This window comes from Lissotriton helveticus, chromosome 2_1 (assembly GCF_964261635.1).
Source record: "Lissotriton helveticus chromosome 2_1, aLisHel1.1, whole genome shotgun sequence".
In the NCBI taxonomy this organism is placed as follows: domain Eukaryota; kingdom Metazoa; phylum Chordata; class Amphibia; order Caudata; family Salamandridae; genus Lissotriton; species Lissotriton helveticus.
The window spans coordinates 1693357823-1693380457 of record NC_136059.1 but is presented as its reverse complement, the minus strand read 5'-3'; the positions used below and the strand labels follow the sequence as shown (position 1 = coordinate 1693380457).

At 46.4% G+C, this 22635-nt stretch overlaps 1 protein-coding gene across 2 annotated transcripts in view; it reads right to left on the bottom strand.

Annotated features, from left to right (window-relative positions):
* The window catches only part of ECPAS (Ecm29 proteasome adaptor and scaffold), a 709962-nt gene that overhangs the window by 648481 nt on the left and 38846 nt on the right, over nucleotides 1-22635 (bottom strand). For both annotated transcript variants that reach the window (XM_078676653.1, XM_078676652.1), the window contains exons 2-3: nucleotides 11498-11628; nucleotides 4891-5007 (exon numbers count right to left, since the gene is read on the bottom strand). In XM_078676653.1, coding sequence (XP_078532779.1) covers nucleotides 4891-5007; nucleotides 11498-11628 — 248 coding nt within the window. The remainder of the gene's footprint in view (nucleotides 1-4890; nucleotides 5008-11497; nucleotides 11629-22635) is intronic.

Here is a 22635-nt window from a genome sequence, read left to right as displayed (position 1 = left end):
TTAGGGCAAGGAACACGGTCTTTAGTTCCAGGTAGTTAATGTGCCTGATAGCATCTGTTGGAATCCACCGACCCCTCACCTTGAGCTGGTTCATGTGTGCTCCCCATCCCCTCTGGGATGAGTCTGTGGTGATGGTCGCTGTTGGGTTTGGTGGTGTTAAAGGATTCCCCCTTGTTAGGATTCCCCCTTGTTATGTTCTTCTTGTTCCACCATGCTATCTCTTCTTGCACTGCGTGCGTTCCAACCACTAGATCTTCCCAACTCCCTGTAGCTTGTGACCATTGTTGTTGGAGCCATTCCTGGAATGGTCTCATGTGGAGTTGTATATTGGGGACTAGGTGTATGCATGCAGGGCCGGACTGAGAACCAAAACCGGCCCTGGCAAAGTGCTCGGCCGGCCCCCACACCCCACGGGGGGGGCGGGGGTGCGACCGCGCTCGTTGCCAGGGCCGGTTTTCGGCCGATTTTGTTACAAGGCCGTTTTTGCAGCAACGCTGCAAAAACGGCCCTGTAACAAAAACGCCCCCCAGGGGCCCAAAACCGGCCTCCACCCTTGCGGCGCACCGGGGCATTGCCCGGTGCCCGCAACGGCCAGTCGGGGCCTGTATGCATGACGCCATCATCCCCATGATCTTGCTCGCTGTTCTCACTGTCAGAGCTTGCCCCTTCTGGTATTGACGTGTCGCCTTCATCAAGGTGAGTGTTCTCTTGTCGCTGGGGAACACTTTGCTCTGGATGGTGTTGATCTATGCGCCCACGAAGATCTTCAACTGTTCTGGTTCCATCGAGGATTTCCCCCAGTGTACTGAGAATCCCAGTTCTAACAGAGTCTGTGTGACCCGCTCTGCATGTAGTTGACAATGTTTGTATGAACTTGCCTTTATTAGCCAGTCGTCGACGTAGGGGTATACATGAATCCCTTCCCTCCGTAGGTGCGCATCTACCGGTGCCAGGCATTTGGGGAAGACCCTTGGTGCGGACTTTAGTCTGAAGGTTAGGGCTGTGAACTGGTAGTGCGCTTTGTTGATGGCAAATCTTAGTAGATGCTTGTGTCGTCTGTTCATGGGAATGTGTAGGTAGGCATCTTTGAAGTCTATGGTGGACATAAAGTCTCCTTCCCTTATCTGAGTAATAACCTCCTGTAGGGATGTCATCTTGAATTTTTGAGTCTTTATGTATTGGTTTAGGAACCATAGGTCCAGGATGGGTCTTAACGTTTCGTTCACCTTTGGTACGAGGAAGTAGTTTGAGTACACTCCCTTGTTTCTTTCTTTGAACGGTACTGTTTCTATCACCTCCTTCTGGAGGAGTTCTTGTGCTTCCTGTAGGAGGAGCACAAGTTCTTTTACTGAGCGCGCCTTGCTTTTTGGTTTCCTGTTTGGAGGTTTCTTTTCCAGTTCTATACAGTATCCGAACTGTATGACGTTCAGTATCCATTTGTCTGTTGTTATTTTCTTCCACTCTTGGAAGAAGTGTTTTAGTCTGCCTCCTACTGGTGTTATATGTCCATTGATCCCTGATTTGAGTTTGTGTAAAACTTTTTTGGTTATTTTGTTGTGCTCCTCCCCTAGAGTTGTTGTGTGGGTGGGCACATTTGGTGGAGCGAAGTCACTTTGAGGTGGGTTGCTGGCCCCTCTACTTGTTTGTCCTCGTCTATTCGCCCTCCCGCGAAAGGACTGCCCCCTAGGTTGGTATTGCCAGGTTCGCTGTTGCTGACCCTGCTGCACTTTATTGTTGCCCTGGTAGTTCTGCTGGAAAGTCTGATGTGACGTTCCCGGCTGGTTTCACCCTCTTCCGTTTGGTCTCCATGTCGGGGTGCCCCTTCTCATACCTCTGAACTGCAACGCATGGACCTTGCAGTTTCATTTTCCTTCTTCAGCTGCGCCAGTTTTTCATCTACTGGCACTCCGAATAGTGTTTCTCCATTGAAGGGTGTGTTTAGAATATTATTCTGGACTTCCGGATTGAAACCGGAGATCCTCAGCCAGGCATGCCTTCTTTCTGTTACCCCAATCATCATGAGCCTGCTGGATGTGTCTGCCGCATCCAGGGCTGATTTGAGGCATGAGTTTGCCATGTTCTTGCCTTCCTCCACCATGTGAGCTGCGCTCTGTTGGTATTGTTCAGGGGGGTGTTTGAGTAGCTGTCCAACATCCTCCCAATGCGGGTATATATGCCTGTTGAGTGGGGCATTCGAGTTGGCAATGAGCCAGTGGATTGCTGCATTCCTCTCTATTTTTCTTCCAGTGAGGTCTATCCTCTTACTTTCCTTGTCTGGAGGTTAGTCTGAGTTTGTTGGAATGTTGGCCCTTTTTCTGGCTGTTGCTGCAATGATGGGAGTCAGCCGTGACGGATCCCTGGATGTATGGTGGATCCTTAGAGGAATGTTTATACTTCTTCTCTGTCCTTGGTGTGAGAGATCTGCAGCTTGATGGTTCCTTGAATGCTTCCCTGGTCCAGGACACTTGGGAGCATGGGGAGGAATGGACTCCTGGTTTGAGTGGGGAGCAGGGTCTCTAAAAGGGAGCAGCCTTTTGGTTTCTCTTCCTCCAGTTTCACCCCATATGCTGCAGCCGCATTTCTGATGACCATATTGTAGATGTCAATGTCATCTAGCGGCGAAGGCCTCGAAGGATACGTTTCTACGGCCTCTTCCGGCTTCGAGGTCCTGCCAATCCAGGTCCTGCGCCACCGAGGATGCCGACCCCAAACTGGTTTGTTGGTCTTCCAAGCCTTCTCCCTCATATTAGAATAGGCCCTCTTCCTCCTGCTGTTCCTGGGGCTCCGGAGTTTTTGGCGGCTCTTCAGCGTCTAACTCCTCTTCGTCCTCAACCTTGATGATCATCGGCGGCTTCGACGGGATGGTGAACCTTTTCATCCATTCGTCGAATTCCTTTTTCCTTTAGAGGATACTGTCCATTTCGGCCTCGAGCCTTCTCTTTTTCCTCTCCACCTCGGCGAACTATTCGGCGTCGAGGGTTTTGGCCCATCACTTTGATGACGTAGAAGTCGACGTTGGTTTCGGGTCCTTTTCCTTCCGTGTCGAGCGTGCCTTTTTGGGGACGTGCTTCGACGACCTTGGCTTGTCTTGGGTTTTCGCCGACTGTGAGTCCTTTTCGAAGGATCCGCTGGGCTGTTTGTCCCTGGATGCAGCTGCGTCCGTCGAATGTTTCGGTGCCAGTGCTCCTTTCGAGGACTCTGATTTTTGAGAGTCTGACTCTGATTTCGAGAGTCGGTCGGGGTTTATGGGATCGACGTCTCTCTTACCTCCTTTGTGGATTTCATATCGGTCTTTACGACCATGTAGTCATCTGGTCCCTCGGCGATGTTGTCCTCTTCCCCACTGGAGAGGCCCAAGTCCCGGCGCGACGGGGTTGAAGCTTGGCCTTGAATGTTGTAGTTGGCTCTCCTCTGTCTTTCTCTTACCACGTGTGTCTTCGGGGTGAATGCCGAGCAGGCGCTGCAATCCTTGCTCTCGTGGTCGACCGGCAGACAGAGGTTGCAAACCGGATGCTTGTCCTTCTGCACGTATTTGTGGTGGCAATTACGGCAAAATGTAAAAGGTGTTTTGTCCATTCTGGACAGTCTGAAGTTTGTGGAGTAGAGATTTGTAGATTCCGACATAGAGGATGTTCCCGTAGTCCAGCCTGCTGGTGAGGAGTGCTTGGATAATGGTCTTCTTTAGTTCGCGGGTGGGTCTATTTGAAGGTCTTGCTGAGTATGTGGAGGGTGTTGAAGCATGTGGAAGCTGCAGCGTTGGCCTATGGGTCTGTCACATGAAACATGTTTATGCACTTTAAATCTAAGTTGGGGAGACTTACTGTTGTGGTGATACCATTTGTGGCACACTGTATGTGGTGATTTGAATTTTACTTGATTAAAAGCATTTAATATTGATAAACTTTTTCCTAGCATTCTGCTGATAACTTCATCTGGAATTTTTTTGTGGTTACTAATGACAATTGTGCTTAGGGTGGAGATAGAGTAATGTTAATGGATACCCTCAGCACAACCCCTACACTTCACAAACACCACTACACTATCGTAAACTCTAAACACTATCCCCAGCATGAACCTCTACAATACATAAACACTATTGCACTACTCTAAACCCTACAACACTACCCACTACAGTAGACGAACACTACTGGACTATCCTAAACCCTACAACACTACCTTAAGCACAACCCCGGACACTACACACACAGCAGTGGAGATTAGGTATTTGACCTCTCTTGCACAGTTCAGAAAACAGCTCAAGACCTGGTTGTTCTCCCAGGCATATGACGCCTAAGCTATCTCCCTGCCGCTGCCTCCCCGTGACTCTAGTGCCATGAAACCGTTTGGTGTAAGTGCGCTTAATAAATGTTTTTAACATAACATACCATACCATAACTGACAACCGCCAGTACGATATAGATATTTATAGATATATAATGGAAAGCATTTCTCGAGGACAGAGGGAAGAGGGAAGACAATGGGGACATTCTACCCAAAAAAACTTACACCTTCATGACAACTTCGAAAGACAGACTGCAATATTCATACAATGCCCTCCTATACTAGCATATTTACTATAAAAAAAAACTCTTTTGAGTCACTGAAAAGCAAAGTAATACAGACAAGACACCCACAGGTATAAGTGGGCTATATAAATTGCAATAAGATAACATAACAGTCTTCTAATCGCCCTTCAGCCCCCGGCTCAACCTGCAAGGAAGTTACAGGAGTGTGGGTTTTATTCCTAACAGACATGATCTTTCTGCAAGCTAGCAGAAAATGCCAAGCCAACCTCCATTAAAGAAACAAGACAAACTGCAAAAGTTAATAAACAACAAAAATAAGCATCATGCTCCTCTACATGCAAATATGAAGAAGAGTACAGCTCACCGTAACAAACGACACAGCTGCGGGATCCTGGTACTGGACGAGCAATGTTTCCACTGGCAGCTGAATTTTTGAGCGACTTTTAATACGCTTATTTAGGTGGACCAAAAGCTCCATGACCTGGAATAAAACAAAATGTTATGAACCTTATAAAACATTGCCCATTTGATGAACAACAAACAACTAGGCTAAGTGCAATCAGGAATTCTTTGATTAGAGCTAATTGGCTTGCACCCTATTTTCTACATTTAAGAGTTTTTTATGAGTTTAGAAGCCATTTTAATTAGGTCAGTGGTTTTTTAACTTACTGTACAGGGACCCCTGGGGGTCAGCAAAGCCTTCTCAGGGGTCCGAGACTGCTTAGAAAATTAAATAATACTAACAGATTAATGAAGTGTATGTCAATAAAGAACTAAAATGCAAAATTTTAAATTTTCAGTAAAATGTGAAGGAACCAGAAATTGGAGGCTAAAAATTAGGTTCATATCCTCAGATTGATTGGTGGGAGCAGTTCAAATGCATCAAACAGAATTTGTATTTGGTATTTATAAAGCGCAAACTGTCGCTCCGGAAGGAGCATCCTGGCACTAGAATATAGTTTGGACGATGAGTGGCCTCAATTGAATTTATAAAAAAGCTCCCCCCTTCCCATTAAAATGTGTTTTTTTTTTAAATAATAGTCTGTGAATTAAATAAAATATTGCATCATTTAGGTGTCTGTTTGATGAATGCTTGTTTCTGTATTTTTGCATTTGGATTTGAAGTACAAATAATTGAAAATGTTAGCTGAGATCCCTGCCTTCCAATAATGGTCAGTGGTGTCCCCGTATTCCACTGCTTTTGCTACACATCACTTATTAGCTCTTCAGCAAACAAGGGGAGATAATGGTGTTCAACTTGCAAAAAGAACACCTATGTGTTGTTAAATTTTTGAAAATTTAACTGAGGCAATGGAAAATAGTCATTTGATCAGGTTCACACAAATAAAGCTAGTTGGGAACCCAAGTCTAGAATTTGGATATCCTAGTTCGACTCGCCACAACCATTAAAAGTCACTCATCCTGCGGAAAATATTTTTGCTGCTTAGATATCGGTTTTAGATTCAAAATGCTGTGACCTTTCGTTTTGGCTTCAGTGGAGATCCCAGAACACTTGAAAGAATCAAACTTTTCTTTGAAGCACCAGAAAGTCATCAAAATCAGATTAGATCAATCATCATAATATCGGAGGTACAAACGCGATAGTCTAATTCAATCTACCATGGGAAGATGGGAGTTTCTTATAGTTAATTTCCGAAAATATTATTTCGAGAGAAATGCTGCCCCAGGTAAACCACGTTCCTATCTTTACCAATTAATCTTTGAATATGCAGTGAATGCACACCAAAGTAGTGCATGTAATATTTGAGGAGTCTCATAATGCAGTGTAGTCCATCGATCACAAGAGTATCCAGTTCTAGGGTACTTCAGGTTAGTTATTCTACTTGTGGAAGACTGTACTGTCACCAAGTAAAAAGATAGCTCTGAATCTGACCAGGGACCTAATCTACTTTAGTATAGGCATATTCAGTTATAACATCTAAATAAGCCTTTATTCAGTAAGGGGTCACAAGGTCAGCAGTTACAGCAGTGGTTCTGAACCTGTGGTTCATGGACCCCTGAGGGTCCGCAGCACCTATCCAGTGAGTCACAAGACACATGATCTTTAAACCTTAATATTTGTAAATAATCATAAGAATTTTGAGATAAAAACCCTTACACTTATGTTTCCACCACCAAGAATAATAGTTTCATCAAGTAACAAACAATACCTACTTGAAGTCAACTGTACAGTCTTCCAAATGTAATTGATATATGTACTAATATGATCAATAAAGATAGGTTTGAAAAACGAATAAGCATTTTTAAAAGAATTTCAGTAAGTGGACTGCTAGTTCAGGACAGATCATATCTGAATGTGCACTGTTACGGTTTGTATTTAAAGCACACTCCGACATGAAATAGCAAGCAACTTCTGACTAAAAACAATTTTGAATTGCTTTCTTTTCAAGAGAAACCATACGTATCTGCACACTTAGAGAGGCAGAGATCAAAGCAGACTGTGATCTACACATATTTACAGTCTACCTAAAGGTCCTTCCTGGCTGCAGAGTCTCCCATCAACTGTTTTACATGCAAGACACTTAGCTACCCTAAGAACCTTTTCTTCTTGTATTGAAATGGCGTACATCTGTACTTTTCAACACAAGTGAAATACTTCTACAGGTAGAGTAGCATTTCCTTGTAGGAATCATACACTATGGCATAATAAGCACCATTGTTTTCTAGATTTTATGCAATCACGATCACTGCCACCTTTTGACGCAAAAACCCTGCAATGACCCCAGCTTGGTCTATACCAAGCTCAATTGCTGCCCTGTGTCTGCCTTAGGCCAGTTGTTAGGAAAAAGGGGTGGCTAGTGCGTAGGGAAGTGGCGCCCTAGGGAAAAAGTCCACACAATAACATGTTTAGTGGTGTGTCAATTGCAAGTAACGGTGCTTATAGAGGTAGAGAGGGCACCCCCTCCTCTCTGATAAACGGTCAGAGACCGGCAAACAGAATATATGTAATCTCCCAGCATACGCATATAGATTGCATACAAAATATACACAGAGTGAATTGTTCTGTTCTTTGTCTTTTGTTCTCCTGTTCAGGAATATTACTTCATACTCTGTAACGCACAGATTCCTTAGCCAACACGCGTTTCATTGCTACCAAAGGGAGGGTTATACCGCAGCTTCCTGCGGGTTACGGGAAGTTACCACTCTCGTTCCCGCCGTCGGCATACTCGCTAAAGGCAACACTGCAACTGAATCACGTACCGGGAATGAGAGTGGTGACTTCCCCGTATAAGGGGACCACTAATAATACGCAAAACGGCACATTATTAGAAAGACAGAGGAACAGTCTGGGGATCCTAAGGATTTATGCTTGAAATCTTAACACTGTGAAAGATTCAGGACGGAATTGCAACCGACATGGAGATAAGAATGATAGAATGATGAGCTAGACGCTCTCTTCCTAACGGAAACCTGGCTAGGACCTGACTCCGATCTCGACATTGTTAATTGCCTACCACAGGGCTTCCTAATTCAACACATGGACCGATCTAAAGGGAAGGGTGGGGGTGTCGCTATAATCTACAAAGACCATCTTTCCTGCCGACTGCAAGGCAGCCCTCTCCTAGACTGTGAAAATGTCTTGTTCTCAATTCAAGTTTCCCCATGTAGATCTCTGTCGGGTCTTCTTATCTACCGCCCTCCAGGACCCCTAGGCCAGTTCTGTGAATCTCTTGTGGAACACACATACACACTGGCCGCCACTCATTCCACCTGTATGATCCTAGGTGATCTGAACATCCACTTTGATAAAAAGGAAGCCAAACCAGCCGCTGACCTAATAGCAGACCTCGAAATCCTCCAGTTAAAGCTACAAAGTCGACTACCCACCCATTCGTTGGGCCACCTGCTGGATCCGATCTTCTCCAATATTAACGATCCTACTGTCCTGGATCCTATCCCGGTACCTTGGACTGACCATTTTTTAGTCCCACTAAATTGGCAGCTGACTCCCACCCCATGCCTCACAACCCTACCTAACAAGCCCACGCGCTCCTGGGCTAAATTAGATCCAGAAAAATGGAAACTCCATCTAGAGCAATCCCCCCCTAAACTTGACGCCAACCCCATTCACGCGGACGCAGAGTTCTCGACCTGGATAGGAGAGACACTAGATAAAACCCTCCCAAAAAAATCTTCCTGTAAGCCACGCGGTAAAGCTACCTCCCCATGGTTTACCCAGGAATTGCAACTTCTAAAGAAAGCATGCAAGAAATCAGAAAGAGACTGGAGAAAAAATTTCGAGCCCACAAAAAAAATCTGAATACAAAAAGATCCTTCTCAACTATAAAAAAGCTCTTAAAACCGCCCAAGTCAATTATTTCGAGGAGAAAATTAGATCATCCACCAACTCATCCCGGGAGACGTTTCAAATAGCTAAGAAACTCCTCAAAGTGCCTGAGCCTCCTCCCCTAGTAGAGCCGTCAACTACGCGTTGCAATGAACTTGCAGAATTCTTTGATTTGAAGATAACAAACATCATCAATTCCCTTCCACCGCCAACTTCGGACTCTCCCGCCGGTGCCGATCAGTCCTGTCTTACACCCCATGCCATAGCATGTCAATTGTCACCATTCATTCCCCTGACAGCAGACACTCTCCTTCCTATACTCAACTCAATCAAAAGTGGTTGCCCTACTGACCCCGCACCACTCAACATCCTTAAATTAGTTGCGCCCACCATTCTCCCTTACCTGACAAAACTGATTAACATCTCACTCACCCACGGCATCGTCCCCCCTAGTTGGAAAAAAGCAACGGTGAAAGCACTGATCAAAAAATCACACCTGGACCCACTAGAACTAGGCAATTATAGGCCGATTTCCTTGCTCCCAGGCATTAGTAAAATAGCTGAGAAGTACGTCAATTACAGCCTCTCCCACTATCTCGAAACCAATGGGCTCCTGGAGCCATCCCAGACTGGATTTAGGCCCGGCCAGAGCACAGAAACTGCGATATTGGCGGTTGTCGAAGAGGCAAGGAAAATCATGGACCCAGGAGGATCAGTGGCAGTGATCCTCCTGGACCTGAGCGCGGCCTTCGACACCGTCAACCACTCGACGCTGGTCCACAGGCTCAGTGAGCTTGGAATCACGGGAACGGCCTTGGCCTGGCTTGAATCCTTTCTTAACAATAGATCCTTCCAGGTAGCAGATGGCAATTTCACGTCCAGGTCCACTGCCATCAGCTGTGGGGTCCCTCAGGGCTCGTCCCTTTTTAATGTTTACATGTCCCCCCTTGAAAAGATCGTCACCCCTTTTGGGATCAAGCTTTTAACCTACGCTGACGACACCCAATTGGTAGTATCCTTAAGTCAGCAAGATCATTCCCTCCCTAACCTTCAAACCTGTCTCAATGAAATAACCAAATGGATGAACCTCTCCCACCTCAAACTGAACAACGACAAGACAGAGATAATGATCCTGGGCAATAAATCACCCTACCATCCCAAATCCCTATGGCCACCTTGCATGGGCACTCCACCCATTCCGAAACAAGAAATCAAGAGCCTAGGAATATGGCTGGATGAAGGCCTCAATTTTTCCGCCCAAGCAAGAAAAACGGCTGGTGTGTGTCACAGCCTCCTACGGTCAGCTAGGAAAATCCTGCCCCTACTCCCAACACAGTCCCAAAAACTCCTCATCCACGGCCTCGTGCTATCACGCCTAGACTACGGCAACGCCCTCTATTTGGGGGCTCCCAAAAAAGTACTGTCAAAAACCCAGGCAGTACAAAATGCTGCCGCCCGCCTCCTCACAGGAACCCATCGCCGATGCTAAGCCAAACCTGCTTTGAACGCCTTGCACTGGCTGCCCGTTCAGGAGAGAATACAATTCAAAGCACTCTGCACAACATACAAAATCCTACATGGTAAGGCCTCACCAATCCTACAAAACCTCATCACACCTCACACCACCAAAAGAACGCTTCGATCCTCAAACTGCAATTTAGCCTCTGTTCCCAGAATTAAGAAAGTCCGCTCTGGCGGTCGACTGTTCGCATACAATGCCTCCAAATTGTGGAACACGCTACCCCCAAGCATCAGAGCCCAACCCAACCTTCTCTCATTCCGCAGAGCACTTAAGACTTGGCTGTTCCCGTAAGGCTCCATCTGCATCTGGTTCTGGTCATTTAGCGCTGGGACGCTCATGGGCAGCCACGCGCTCTACAAATCGGTAAAATAAATAAATAGTGGATTTAGCCGTGAGGAAGTCGCGGGATAACTCTCCCTTTGGCGCAAACGAAACCCGTGTTGGCTAAGGAATCTGTGCATTTGAGCATGAAGTAATATTCCTGAACAGGAGCACAATAAAGAACAAAAGATCAATTTACACTTGTGTATATTTTGTATTGAATCTATATGCGTGTGCTGGGGGATTACATTTATTCTGTCAGAGGCCAGGGTCAATCCAGTTAATACTTTTGTACCAGCGCCTCTGCTGAGGGTTGTGATCTCACACAACTGATTATTGATTTGTAAATTAGACCAGGGTCTTTTACCGGTATACAGTTGGTCTCATATTTAGGCATGCAGTTACAGAGGAAAATAGTTCATATAGTGTATACTTGGATGTAAATTACTGTTGCAGTACAAATCATAGAAATGGCTTAGGGGGTCCCAAGCTTCCAGCTGTGATACAGTGGGTTCCGCAGACATCACAGTGTTAAGAACCACTGGTCTAGCCAAACACCGAAAGCTGTTTGTCGTCAGACCTAAAAAACTACGAAAATAAAAACTAAAGAACAGCACAACTTAAAATAGAAAGTATGATTCAAGTAATTATTAACAAGCAGACTATTCTACCATGAATTGCAACATAAAATATACAGTGCGGAACAGACTGAGAGACTTTTAAACACCACTTGAAAGTGATGGGCTAATAACGAAAGGACTCTGGTCAATCTCAACATGTGCTTCAATAATATGGGTCAACCAATAAGAACAAACGTACCTTTTTGCGAACTCCTTCTTGTGCACTTGACAGTTTCAGAAGTACAGGAGGAAGGAATTTGGATATGATACTCTGCAGTTGTTCATCTGTGTCTGCATGGCCAAGGCGCAGGAAGACACGTTCGAGTTGGTCTGAAAAGAGAGTGAATCCCATAAGCTTCTTGTTTCATTTTCAAAATCGCCAAAATGTTTTTGCACCTTTCTACCGACACAGACATTCCACAACTGCAAGCTTGGTGCCTCTTCATCTCACCACTATTCTCTGTCAAGGTCAACTGAGATTCTATGTCAGGACCAGAGACTATTATGCTGGACTCATTGTATTCACTCAGCCGCCTTATCAAAATATATTCTATTCAAAGACTATAATACCATGAGTCTTTGCAACAACTCAATATGACAACCATAGAGTAAGTTCCATATATCCAACATCAAGGAAAAACACTTCCTCTTTCTTCACTGATCAGCAGCCAGATAAATGCTTTTCCTTAATGTCTTGGATTTTGGGTATGGATTTACACTGCATGACTTGTTGGAATCCTACTGTTTGACCGTTGTGCATGCTCTGGAGAGCGTTGGTGCTTTAGTGGTCTAAGATGGGCTGCCCTAGGAGATAACCTCAGTTCTCCACTAGAGGCCGTGTACGGACGAGTCCACGTTGCAGCCGGGACCTCGGGGGCTAAATTCCAGGGCCCGCGGCCTCACACTGGTGTCGGGTTTTCCTTTCCTTATTCCTGCTGTGTCTCGCTTTCTAGAGGGAGGCGCACGGTCTGCAGGACTGTTAAAGGAGGCTCACAGCATCCCGAACCATGCAGCTACATTTTTTTGGCATTCCTGCGGCATTTCGCTGCAACGAGATGCACAGTGACTGGCTAACCTCAGGAGGTGGTGTGGAGGGTACGCGTCTCTTACAAAAGAAGGCGCGCCCCTTCCTATCACATTCTTCGCATTCCTTGGTGCCCGTTTAGACATCTCGTGGTTCTTTGCCCCTTAAGCGGTCAGTGAAGGGAAAACTGCCTAGCAGGCGCACTGGACTCCTCGAGCCCTGCATTCTGTACATATTTGGAACAGTTTATGCTCTTGATAAGCGGTTTCGCTCTTGACACTTTTCCCCTTACGGCCCATTGTATTTAGAGGGCTGGATTCAGGGGTTTTTCTCTACGAGCAGACAACAAGCATTGGCTAACCCAAATTTGCCTGGGCTGGCTAGGGAGTGTTTTATACAGTTTCCCCTCAATATACCTGCCTTTTGACCTCTAATTTCGCCTGATCAGCCATGGCAGGTGCTTTTGACGAATAATGTGAGTCCGTTGAGGAGGTGCAGATGGTTCTCCATATCTATAAAGGATGAGTTCGGACGCATGCCTAGAGAGGGCAGTCTCTTCGGCTCTGGAATCCCAGAGTCAACGTATTATTGACCTGGCAGTGAGACGCACTTTATTACCCCTTACAGGGCCTGAAACTTGAGCCTGTGTCTGATAACTGGTGGGCCTAATCAAAGCAGACTTAACACCAATGACAGGGCAAATGCTACCTCGCCTGACGCCTTTGAGAGGCTTCTCCTGTCCTTCCTGAAAAGGCGCCTGGACGCCCAGGATGATTCCCAGCCTGGATATACACCCACCCCGAGCACAATTCCTGCTCCCATCAAGGAACAGATAAAAATATTGGGGATTGTTCAGATGCCCCGGATGGGGACTCGGCTATGAACCAGGTCCAAGTAGACCCTGGTGACTGGAGGGTGGTGCTAAGAAAACCAGGCTGGAGGGCACATGCGAGCAGGACTCCGCGGGGAAGCCAGGCATGTTGAACCTGGAAGCTATTTATCACCCCGCACTAATCCAGACCAAAAGTGGCACGATGTGGTAAGCCGCATTAGAAAGCATATGTACCAGGATGTATGGGGCGTCTGAGGGCTGGGTGCCCCAGATCCTCCTTGGCCAATAAGGTAGCAAGTACCCCAGACATTGATGCCAGAATGGCGACGTTCATTACTTAATTTGTCAAATACATTAAGAAGGGCCTGGACCGTTCCTGGTGATCCTGTCAGAATAAGGTCTTAGATGTTTTGGTGCCACTTATCAAAATATTGGATATGGCTGAAGATGCCAAGGAGTCCGGTCATTTCATCGATCCCACTATATTGCCTGGTTGGGCTCAATGGCCCCATTCTTTTTAGAAAAGGCCAATTGTGCCTTATCCACAGAGCGCAGGCATTCCTGACTGATTAATATTGACCTCAGGTTGGGTGAGTTGGCCACCACTTGAAGACGGCCCGATGATGAATGGAGGTCTCTTTGAAAACCCTTCATTAAGAAGCTATCACACTTCGTCAACACCTTTTCATCCCTGGACAAGGCCCACTGGTCCATCAAGAAGGTCTTCAACGAGCAAAGTTTTGGCGGGCCGGAAGAGCTTCTCCGGCCGGGCATATAACTCTAACCCCCCATAAACTTCAAACAAGGCGCTCTAGCCAGATGCAATACCACAAGAAATGTGGAGGATTCTAACCCTTCAGCGGTCGTGGCAGAGGACGTGGCAGCAGAGGAGCCTTCCAAGGAGCCAGCAACATGCTAGGTGGCACCACCAGTAAGCGATATCCCTTCTTCCTTACAAGGAGTGGGGAAAAGGCTACAGTGGTTCAGTTAAAACTGGACGTCCATAACATGGGACGCATGGGTGCTTCAAACCGTGAGGGGCTTTCATATAGAGTTTTACGGTACGCCCAGTCAATACTCCTATCCCTTGGTCTTATCACAGGAAGTGACACAGGTGGTAGACCAAGAGGAGAGAGAGCTTCTCAAAAAAGCAGCAATTACCCATTCCATTCTTAATCCCCAGGGGATTCCAGAGCAATATTTTCCTGGTGGAGAAGAAGGACCAAGGTTTCAGACCAGTCATAAAGTTGAAAGATTTCAAATCAATGGGTGGTGTATCGCCATTTCTAAATGAAAGGGATCCACCTCCTACGAGGTGTTCTGTTGCCCAACGACTGGTTGGTGAGTCATGATCCAAAGGACACCTACCTCGCTAGTCCGATTTTTCCTCCCCACAGACCATTTGTACAGTCGAGTGGGATAGCCAGAATTTCGAGTTCATATGCCTGCCGTTCAGCCTGTCCTCCACATCTTGGTGTTCATGGAATGGCTTCACGCACGGGGAGTTCGACTAATAGTGTACCTAGATGAAATTCTCCTAATGCCCCAGCAAAAATCCACTTTAATCTCCCAACTTCAGAAGGCCAAGTCTCTTCTGCAAGGACTGGGATTTACAGGGAACGTCTGGAATTTTTTTATTTGTTCTGGCGTAACAAATTACCTTTAGGATTTGTGGTCGACACAGTGCGACAGTTCCTCGGAAAAAGATGCTTATTATCCATCAGGAGTTGCATAAAATGTTGGCGGGAGGAAGATAATTTCCCTATGCCATTTGGCAAGGATTGTAAGCCTTTTGTCTTAGTCAACCTAGGTGATCTTTCTGGGTCCACTGCACTACCGGGCCCGGCAAGACCTGAAGGCGCATCACCTCCGGAGGAGTGCGACATATGTGCAAGAGATTTCTTTCTCCAGAGGCCTGGATGGAACTTCGGTGGTTGCTCCATCACATGCATGCCTGGAACGGCAGAGCCATATTTGGCTCAGCCCTTCATCTCGTTATCAATGTCAGTCATCAGGGAGGGGGTGCACACTGTGGCGATATTACAACAGGATAACAGTGTCGGAGCAAGAGGAGGCTCTCCCCATCAACTGTCTGGAACTCCTTGCAGGATCTTTCGAGGAGCAGACTTTAGCAGCCAACAATGTGCCTTGTGCCATTCTGTTGAAGATGGACAACATCTCGGCAGTGAGATATATCAACCACCTGGGGGGCACCAGGTCCAAAGTACTGGCAGACTGGGCTAAAGACACCTGGAACTATTGTCTGGAGCACAAGTGGTCGGTGACTTCAAAATTAGTTGCCAGGGAGACTCAATCAGTCTGCCTACTGCCAGTCCAGGCACCTGAAGGATTACAGCGCATGGAAACAGGATCCCTCTCGGTTTCAGAGAAGTATGGATTTAGTGGGGGTCGTGCCAGGTGTCTCTCTTTGAAGCGAAACTCAACCATCAACTTCCACGTTTTTGCAGTTGTCATCCGGATCCTCTAGCAGAGGGGACAGATGCTTTTCTGCAAGACTGGAGTTAATTTCGGGGGTATGCGGTTCCTCCATTATCAATCATAGCCACACTCACCACATTGGTCAGGCGACAAAAGGCAGAAGCGATCCTAGTGACAGCGCTCTGGAAATCGGATGTATAGTATACAGTTATTCTGGAACTTTCTATGGATTTTACAATCCCACATCCCCCAACTCCTCATCTATTGACGGATCTTCATGGCAACTTGCACAAGCTGATTCAGGACGGGACTCTCTTACTGATGAGTTGGAGGATTACAGGGGACGTTGGGAAGTCCCAGGCCCTTCGTCACAGGCTGGTTCCCTCATCAGAAGAGCATGGGCAGATTCTACTGTTAAGAAATATGGTTTGGCATGGAGGAGATGGTCACACTAGTGTATGCGAAGGGATCTTGATCCTGTGGAGACAGATGTAGAGCATACTGTCAATTTCTTGTCCGAGTTGGTTGACAAAGGGTTAGCTTATTGCACAATCAAAGCATGCAGATTTGCAATTTCAGCGGGTCATAGGCCTATTCCGGAACATCCACTAATTTGCCATCTCTTGAGTATTTAGCTATCTTTTCCACCAGAACCGAAGCAATCCTCCCTTTGGGACGTTAATGTTGCGTACAGAATGCTGCGCTCATGGCAGGATAATCAGTATTTGTCTCGTAAGGAACTAACAGGTAAGTTAGCAATCCAGTTATACCTCATTTCTTGTAAAAGGGTTTCTGGTGCCCTAGATATTACGTCACATATGTTTATTAGAAGGGTTGTCATTCACTATTTTATGATATACCAAGTCCAATACCAGGGTGGTTCATCACTTGGCTTTCCCGGGATCATCCAAAATGGTGTGTGGTCCGATGCCTGAGAGAATATGAAACTATTACAGAGGAATATAGACCATGGCTCAACTATTTATTTCCCTCAAGAAACCTTTCAAGCCAGTCTTAGCGACTACTATCGCCCGATGGGTGGGATGAGTCCAGTCCTCCTTTGGGGCCCACTCCGCTAGGAGACCTATGGCTTTGAGGGCCTTCTCCTTGGGGAGACGCCTGAAGCATATCATAAGAGCAGCTGATTGGTCTTCAGATTCAACTTTTAAGACCTTTTATTTTAAACTGATCTCTGGCATGGCTTCACAGGTTGTCAACCAGCTTCAAACTCGTGGTGGAAAGTTTCAATTCTATTAAGAACACGAAGGAGAGGATTATCCCTCCCGATTGGGTACCATCTATTACCGTTCCTGTTTCCTAAGAAGTCTTCAGTGTTGGATAAGTACATATTGAGTGTTGTTGTCACTGCATAGGTTTAACAAAGGTTCTCATACAATTTTTGTTCTTAAGTATGTGAATGCTATGTTTCGCATGACACTTGTCAATGTATCGATATCATAATTTCTGCCAATGTTGGTCGATATTTTAGACATGATTGATGGTTTTGGGAATTTACCCTCTATATCTTGTTATTTTCCTTAGGCTAAGACCACAAGCAAATTTTTGAAGAAAAAAAAAACGGAGTTCAGGATGTTTTGCACGAAGAAAGAGGAAACGTTTTTCCTCCATGCTGGATATACGGGACGTGCTCTATGGTTCTCATGTTGAGTTGTTGCAAAAGGTCATGGGATTTGTAGTCTTAAAAAAAAATATGTTTTGTGAAGACTGCTAAGTGAATACAATGGAAGAGTCAAGCATAATCCTTGCCTCCGTGTCATTAATAGAAAATAAACTTAACTTCACAATAGCTAGGACATTTTATTTTCAGTACTTATTATTTTCTCACAGTACATCTCTTGGAAGTTCAAAATAGAGACAGGCTGCAGGAGGCTTGCAGGGGACGCAATATCAATTCATATGTGGACACCTGTCAAAAAATGTTCTGCTATAAGATAAGTTTTCACTTTAGCCTACAGATCGGACACAAACGTTTATTCATATTCGCATACTATCTACCTCTTTGCTGTTCGTGTTGAAAATAACTTATTCCCACTAGTCCCGGAAGTGCTACACCTTGGAGCCTCTGGTAACACTAACCCACACACCCACATTTTTTAGCAGTACATGACATCAAATGGCACTTCATCCTGGATTACATTTCCTGGATATATCCATTCCGACTCCTCATATTGTTAAAATAGTAATCCCCAGCTTTGCCACCTTTTACCAGGTTGTTTGTTAACTCCTCCTTGCTAGTGTCCTTCCAACACTGTTACCACATTCACCATATACTGTGATCCTACCTCCAGCATGACATTTGCCGAGACATGATCGTAACACCCTTCTGAACCTCATGCATCTCTTCTGCACTTCACAAAGTAGGAGACACCACATCCACTACACCAGCTACTCAAGGCATTCAGATCTTACTAGCATCTTAAGCACAAGACATTTCACCTCACACACCACCACACCTTGTGGCAACTTGCACCAGCAGTGTCACAATTGGGGTACTAGCTGCCCGCTCTGCATTGTGCTTGCAGGTATGCCGTAGCATTCGGTTGTAGAAGGGCAGTGCAAGGCGTGACAATATTGCTGTTCAATGCAAAAACAACATTGCTGTTAAGGCACACCTGGCTCTCTCTGAACACAGCTCTCTTGCAGCATAGAAGTCACATGGGGCTAGATTTCCCAAATTCTGGTGGTGTTCTCAGCAGCCAACGCTGTGCACAGTGGTGAGAATTAATAAATCGGCATCTGTGTCAGTTCGTGACCGCGCTGTCGTAAGCTTTCTACACACATTGTGTGAACTAAGATTAAACCATGTAAGAATGTGGGTGTTCCTTTTCCCCCTTTTGTGCCACAATTCCTGAAGTTTCAGGCATCCTTTGATCGTTAGATGACGCAAAGCAGACTGAGAACACAGGGATGGCATGGCAAAATCTTCCATAAATGGCACATGATTTGTATTTACTGTAAAATGTGTGTTTATTTTATTTAAATAATGTTTGGTGCAGACCCTGATGGCGCCACATGCTCCAATGTATCCAGAGTGCATTTTGTTTTTACTTCACAGTATGTATGTTGGCCGCTTGGCACGTAAGAATACCCCCCGATGGGGTTTTTGTAAATGTGCTTCGAAGGTGAACTTGGGGTAGTCATCTGCGGGTGCACACAGCAGTGTATGGAACGCCTTTTACAACAGTTCCTGCAAATGTTTAGTAGAAAGAGAACTCCTGGAGCCGGCAAGAAAGTTAAAGCTGCAGCAACCGCGAGCAGACAAATGTAGCGAGTAGGCAAATGTAACAAACGCGTGTGGCCACATAATTACAAACAGATGGCCCCTGTGCGCCACTGCTCGCTCCCACAAGGTGGATGCCGCCACACGCACGAGTATGAGAAGTGCAGACCGATTCTAAAAGGTCATCTCCTAAAACAGCGCATGCACACTGCGCTAGGCTCGACCTAAAACCACAAACCTATCAATTTAAACCTTGGTGGGACAGAAAGACAATGGAGAGACTAGACAACAATGAGGAGGAATTTGAAGACAAAGAACAGTACAAAATAGAGTACGATTACCCACTGCTTATCTTTCTCAACCCCAAATCATCAAATATGGCAAATTCAAAAACAATCAAAAAGGCCAATGGCAAGGCTATTTTAAACATTTCACAATAGTCAATATAGCACCCATAAACTACTATCAACTTCAAGTTTTTAACCTTTTCAGATGTAGGTTGTTCTCAATGTGCCTGAAAAAGTAGGTCTACTTACGTTTTAAGGGACTATTATCTGGATGTTGAAGTAAAGACACAATATTCATAGAATAAAATACTTTTCTAACATCATTTTTTGCAATGTCGTGTGATAAAATTCTTCAGAATGTTAGCATTTAACATCTTTCTTTTTTATGGAACCTTCAAGTAATGCCAGAGTTGGATCCTTTTAGGAAAATATTGATACACCCAACCACTTCCCTTCTCCATCCAGAGCAGGTCCTTAGTAGGTAGCCTGCTTACATTCTTAGTTACGGAGCAGGGCGAGCAATCCTCCATATAACCCTCTCAACATAGAATATGAGAATGACTGGCAAGTCATCCCTTCTAAGCTCAGGGTAATTCCTATTACAAATGTTCCCTTTCCTTGGTCTGCGTTTCAAACACCACTGAACAAGCTTGAACAGCAACAAACATGTGCCCAGCCCAACCCTTGAAGAAATACAACCATTACAGTAAGCAGAAAATTTATTTTTTGCTCAAGAAAGCTTTCACTATATGAGTTTTTCTCCACCTCGGTCTCCTGCTTTAGAGGCTTTCTTGCGATTCAATAAAAACCCTTTACACTAGAGCTACATCTCTTCCGTGACATTTTCACACCTTGATGTTCAAAGGATATGAACAAGAAGCAGAAAATACCTCATTTGACTGCATATCTCCAATTTGTGAGTAAGGCACAAACCACCTTTTCTGTTCTTAACGTTGTGCAGCAACTTTTGAAAACAGAGCAAGGGCATGTAATAATTTTATTGAAGCAATATTTTCCCAGTTGGGGATCGCGGAGTGATAGGAGGTAACAAACCTAGGTAGTTATTGGCCCGGAATGTAGTCAGAGTATCCAAGTGCCCTTCCCCTTGGATACTACTATAATTATAGATCTGACCCTTCAAATTTGAAGTGAAAGTCACACAACAGTTTGTTAGATGATGTGTTTTCATAGCACTATTTAGGTAGGTTACAGGCAGCATATTGTAAGGAAGTGGGTTTCTGTTGCAGTAACCCCCCACACTTTTTGCCTGATAACTGATGCACTTTTCCTTGTTGTGCCCTGGGTCCCTGCCAATCAGGTTCCCAGGGCCTGTGTTCTTTTCCCCAAAACTAACCCAATTGGCATCTCTGGCCACAGGTCAGCCCCTGGTAAATGGTACCCTAGGTACCCAGGGTACTGTGACCAGAGAAGGCCCCTTAGGGCTGCAGCACTTATTGTGCCACCCTTAGAGGCCCAGTACCCTGACACACACACTGCCTTTGCAGGCTGAGTGTCTTGGTGCAGAACTAAACAGAGAGACGACATGGCTCACATCCCTGTGTGCCATGCCCACAAACACACTTTCCTGGCATACCTCAGTCACCCCTCTAGCTGGGTGTACTATACCAGTGGTGTGGGCACAGGTGCACAAGCCCTGTGCCCCTACAGTACCCAGGGCCATTCCTGGGCACTGTAAGTGCAGTGATGCCATTAAGAGTATATGGTGCTGGGAGGTTGTCATTACGAACTCCACAGCACCATAATGGCTACACTGAAGACTGAGAAGTGTGGTATCAAACTTCTCAGCACATTATACCCGCACTGAAGCCAGTGTGGGATTTAATGCCAAATGCACGACAGAGGGCATCTTAGAGTTGCCCCCTGAAACCTAACCAACTCCCAGTGTCCTGACTGAGTGGCTACCGAGGCTGCCACCACCAGACACGTTTCTGGACCCCTGGGTCGAGAGCTTGCCGCTCTCTGGTGCCTGAAACAATGCACATCCTGGGACGAGGTGCCAAGCCTCATCCCCCAGGATGGGCAGGGGAAGCTTCAAAGGCATACCGCCTTTTCTGAGCTTCTCCAGGCCACTTGCTGTACTCAGAAACTGGCCCCCACCGGTTCTGGCCCCCACTCTGGCGGGAAGACACGCGGGAAACCCTAAGTGAGGAAAAGGGGTGTGCCAGCCTCTGCCAACTCCACCCCTCAAGTGGGAGAGGCGAGGTGAAGCACAACTCCGGACTCCCGCCATCTTAAGGATGGGGAGCCCTACGCAATCAGAGCTAGGCTCCTGCCCCCCTCCCACTGGAGAGTGGCAGGATAGGGGGTGTACTCACCCCAGGACATGGACCCATTGGTCCCTGCCCTTGCCCTACCTGTAACACCCCTAAATTTAGTATTTAGGGGCACCCTGAACCTTCCTTCCTCAGATCCCGGTTGTGAAACAAGAAGAACAAGAAGAAAGAAGACCTGCCGTGCAGCTGCCAACAAGAGGACAAAGCGATACAAAAGGGGATGATGGACGGAGCATTTGAGCAAATCAAACACTCACCCCCAGTCAACTGATCTGGGTTTAATCCATCACCATTCTTTAGCTCACTCAGCCACCCCAGTTCAGACATGGCCATATGCAAAGCAGTCTGATCCTGTTCCTCATGGGAACCCAGATCTGTTGACTGGGTGTGAGTGTGTTTGGTTCAGATGCTCCGTCCATCACCACCCCCCTTTGGTACCGCTAACAAGAGGACGACACCAACTGACTTGGCCCCAGCCCTACCGGCCTGTTGATCCTTGAACCTGCTCCTGCTAAATCCTGGTGTCTCCTGTGGTCAGCAACCTCGAAAACCCGGGAAGACCTGACTACCTTACTCATCTAAAGACTGGGACTCCCATGAGCAGTGTTTCTGCCCAACAGCAAAAAACCCTGGTGCCAGCCAGGAACCGCCAATCCAGCACACTCTGCACCCGCCGAGCCCGACCTGTGCCTGAGTGAACAAAGACCACGAGGACGTCCCCCCGGCGATTGTGACCACGAATCCAGTGCCCAAGGACCCTCCTCGACGCTACCGACGTTGCCTGCAGCCTCACAACAAGGGACCCCTCCAACCACGACCAGCCGAGGGTAAGATTTCTCGACACCCAAAGTCACCCCTGCACCCGGTGCCCCACGGCCCCCTGTGCCCAGCTCCTGGGTGGCTACCTAACCTCCAGCTTCCCAACTTACCTCTCGAAGTGGTGGTTGCACCTGAAGAATCTCCATCCCAGAGTCTGCAGCCTTTGTTCAACATCCAGCTTTCCCATTGAAATACATTGGGCACTCGACAGCCCAAAAGCATCCTGCGCCCAGCCGCCCGAGTACCACTGGAAGTGCAGCAACTATCCAATCTTACTTCCCCACTTGTCCTGTGAAGTGACCAGGAGCTCAGCTCCCACAGCTGTGTGGTCTGCCTGCTAGCAGCCACCAACCAAAGGCCCCTATCCTCTATAGGATAACATTGGGCCTACCCACTCTGCA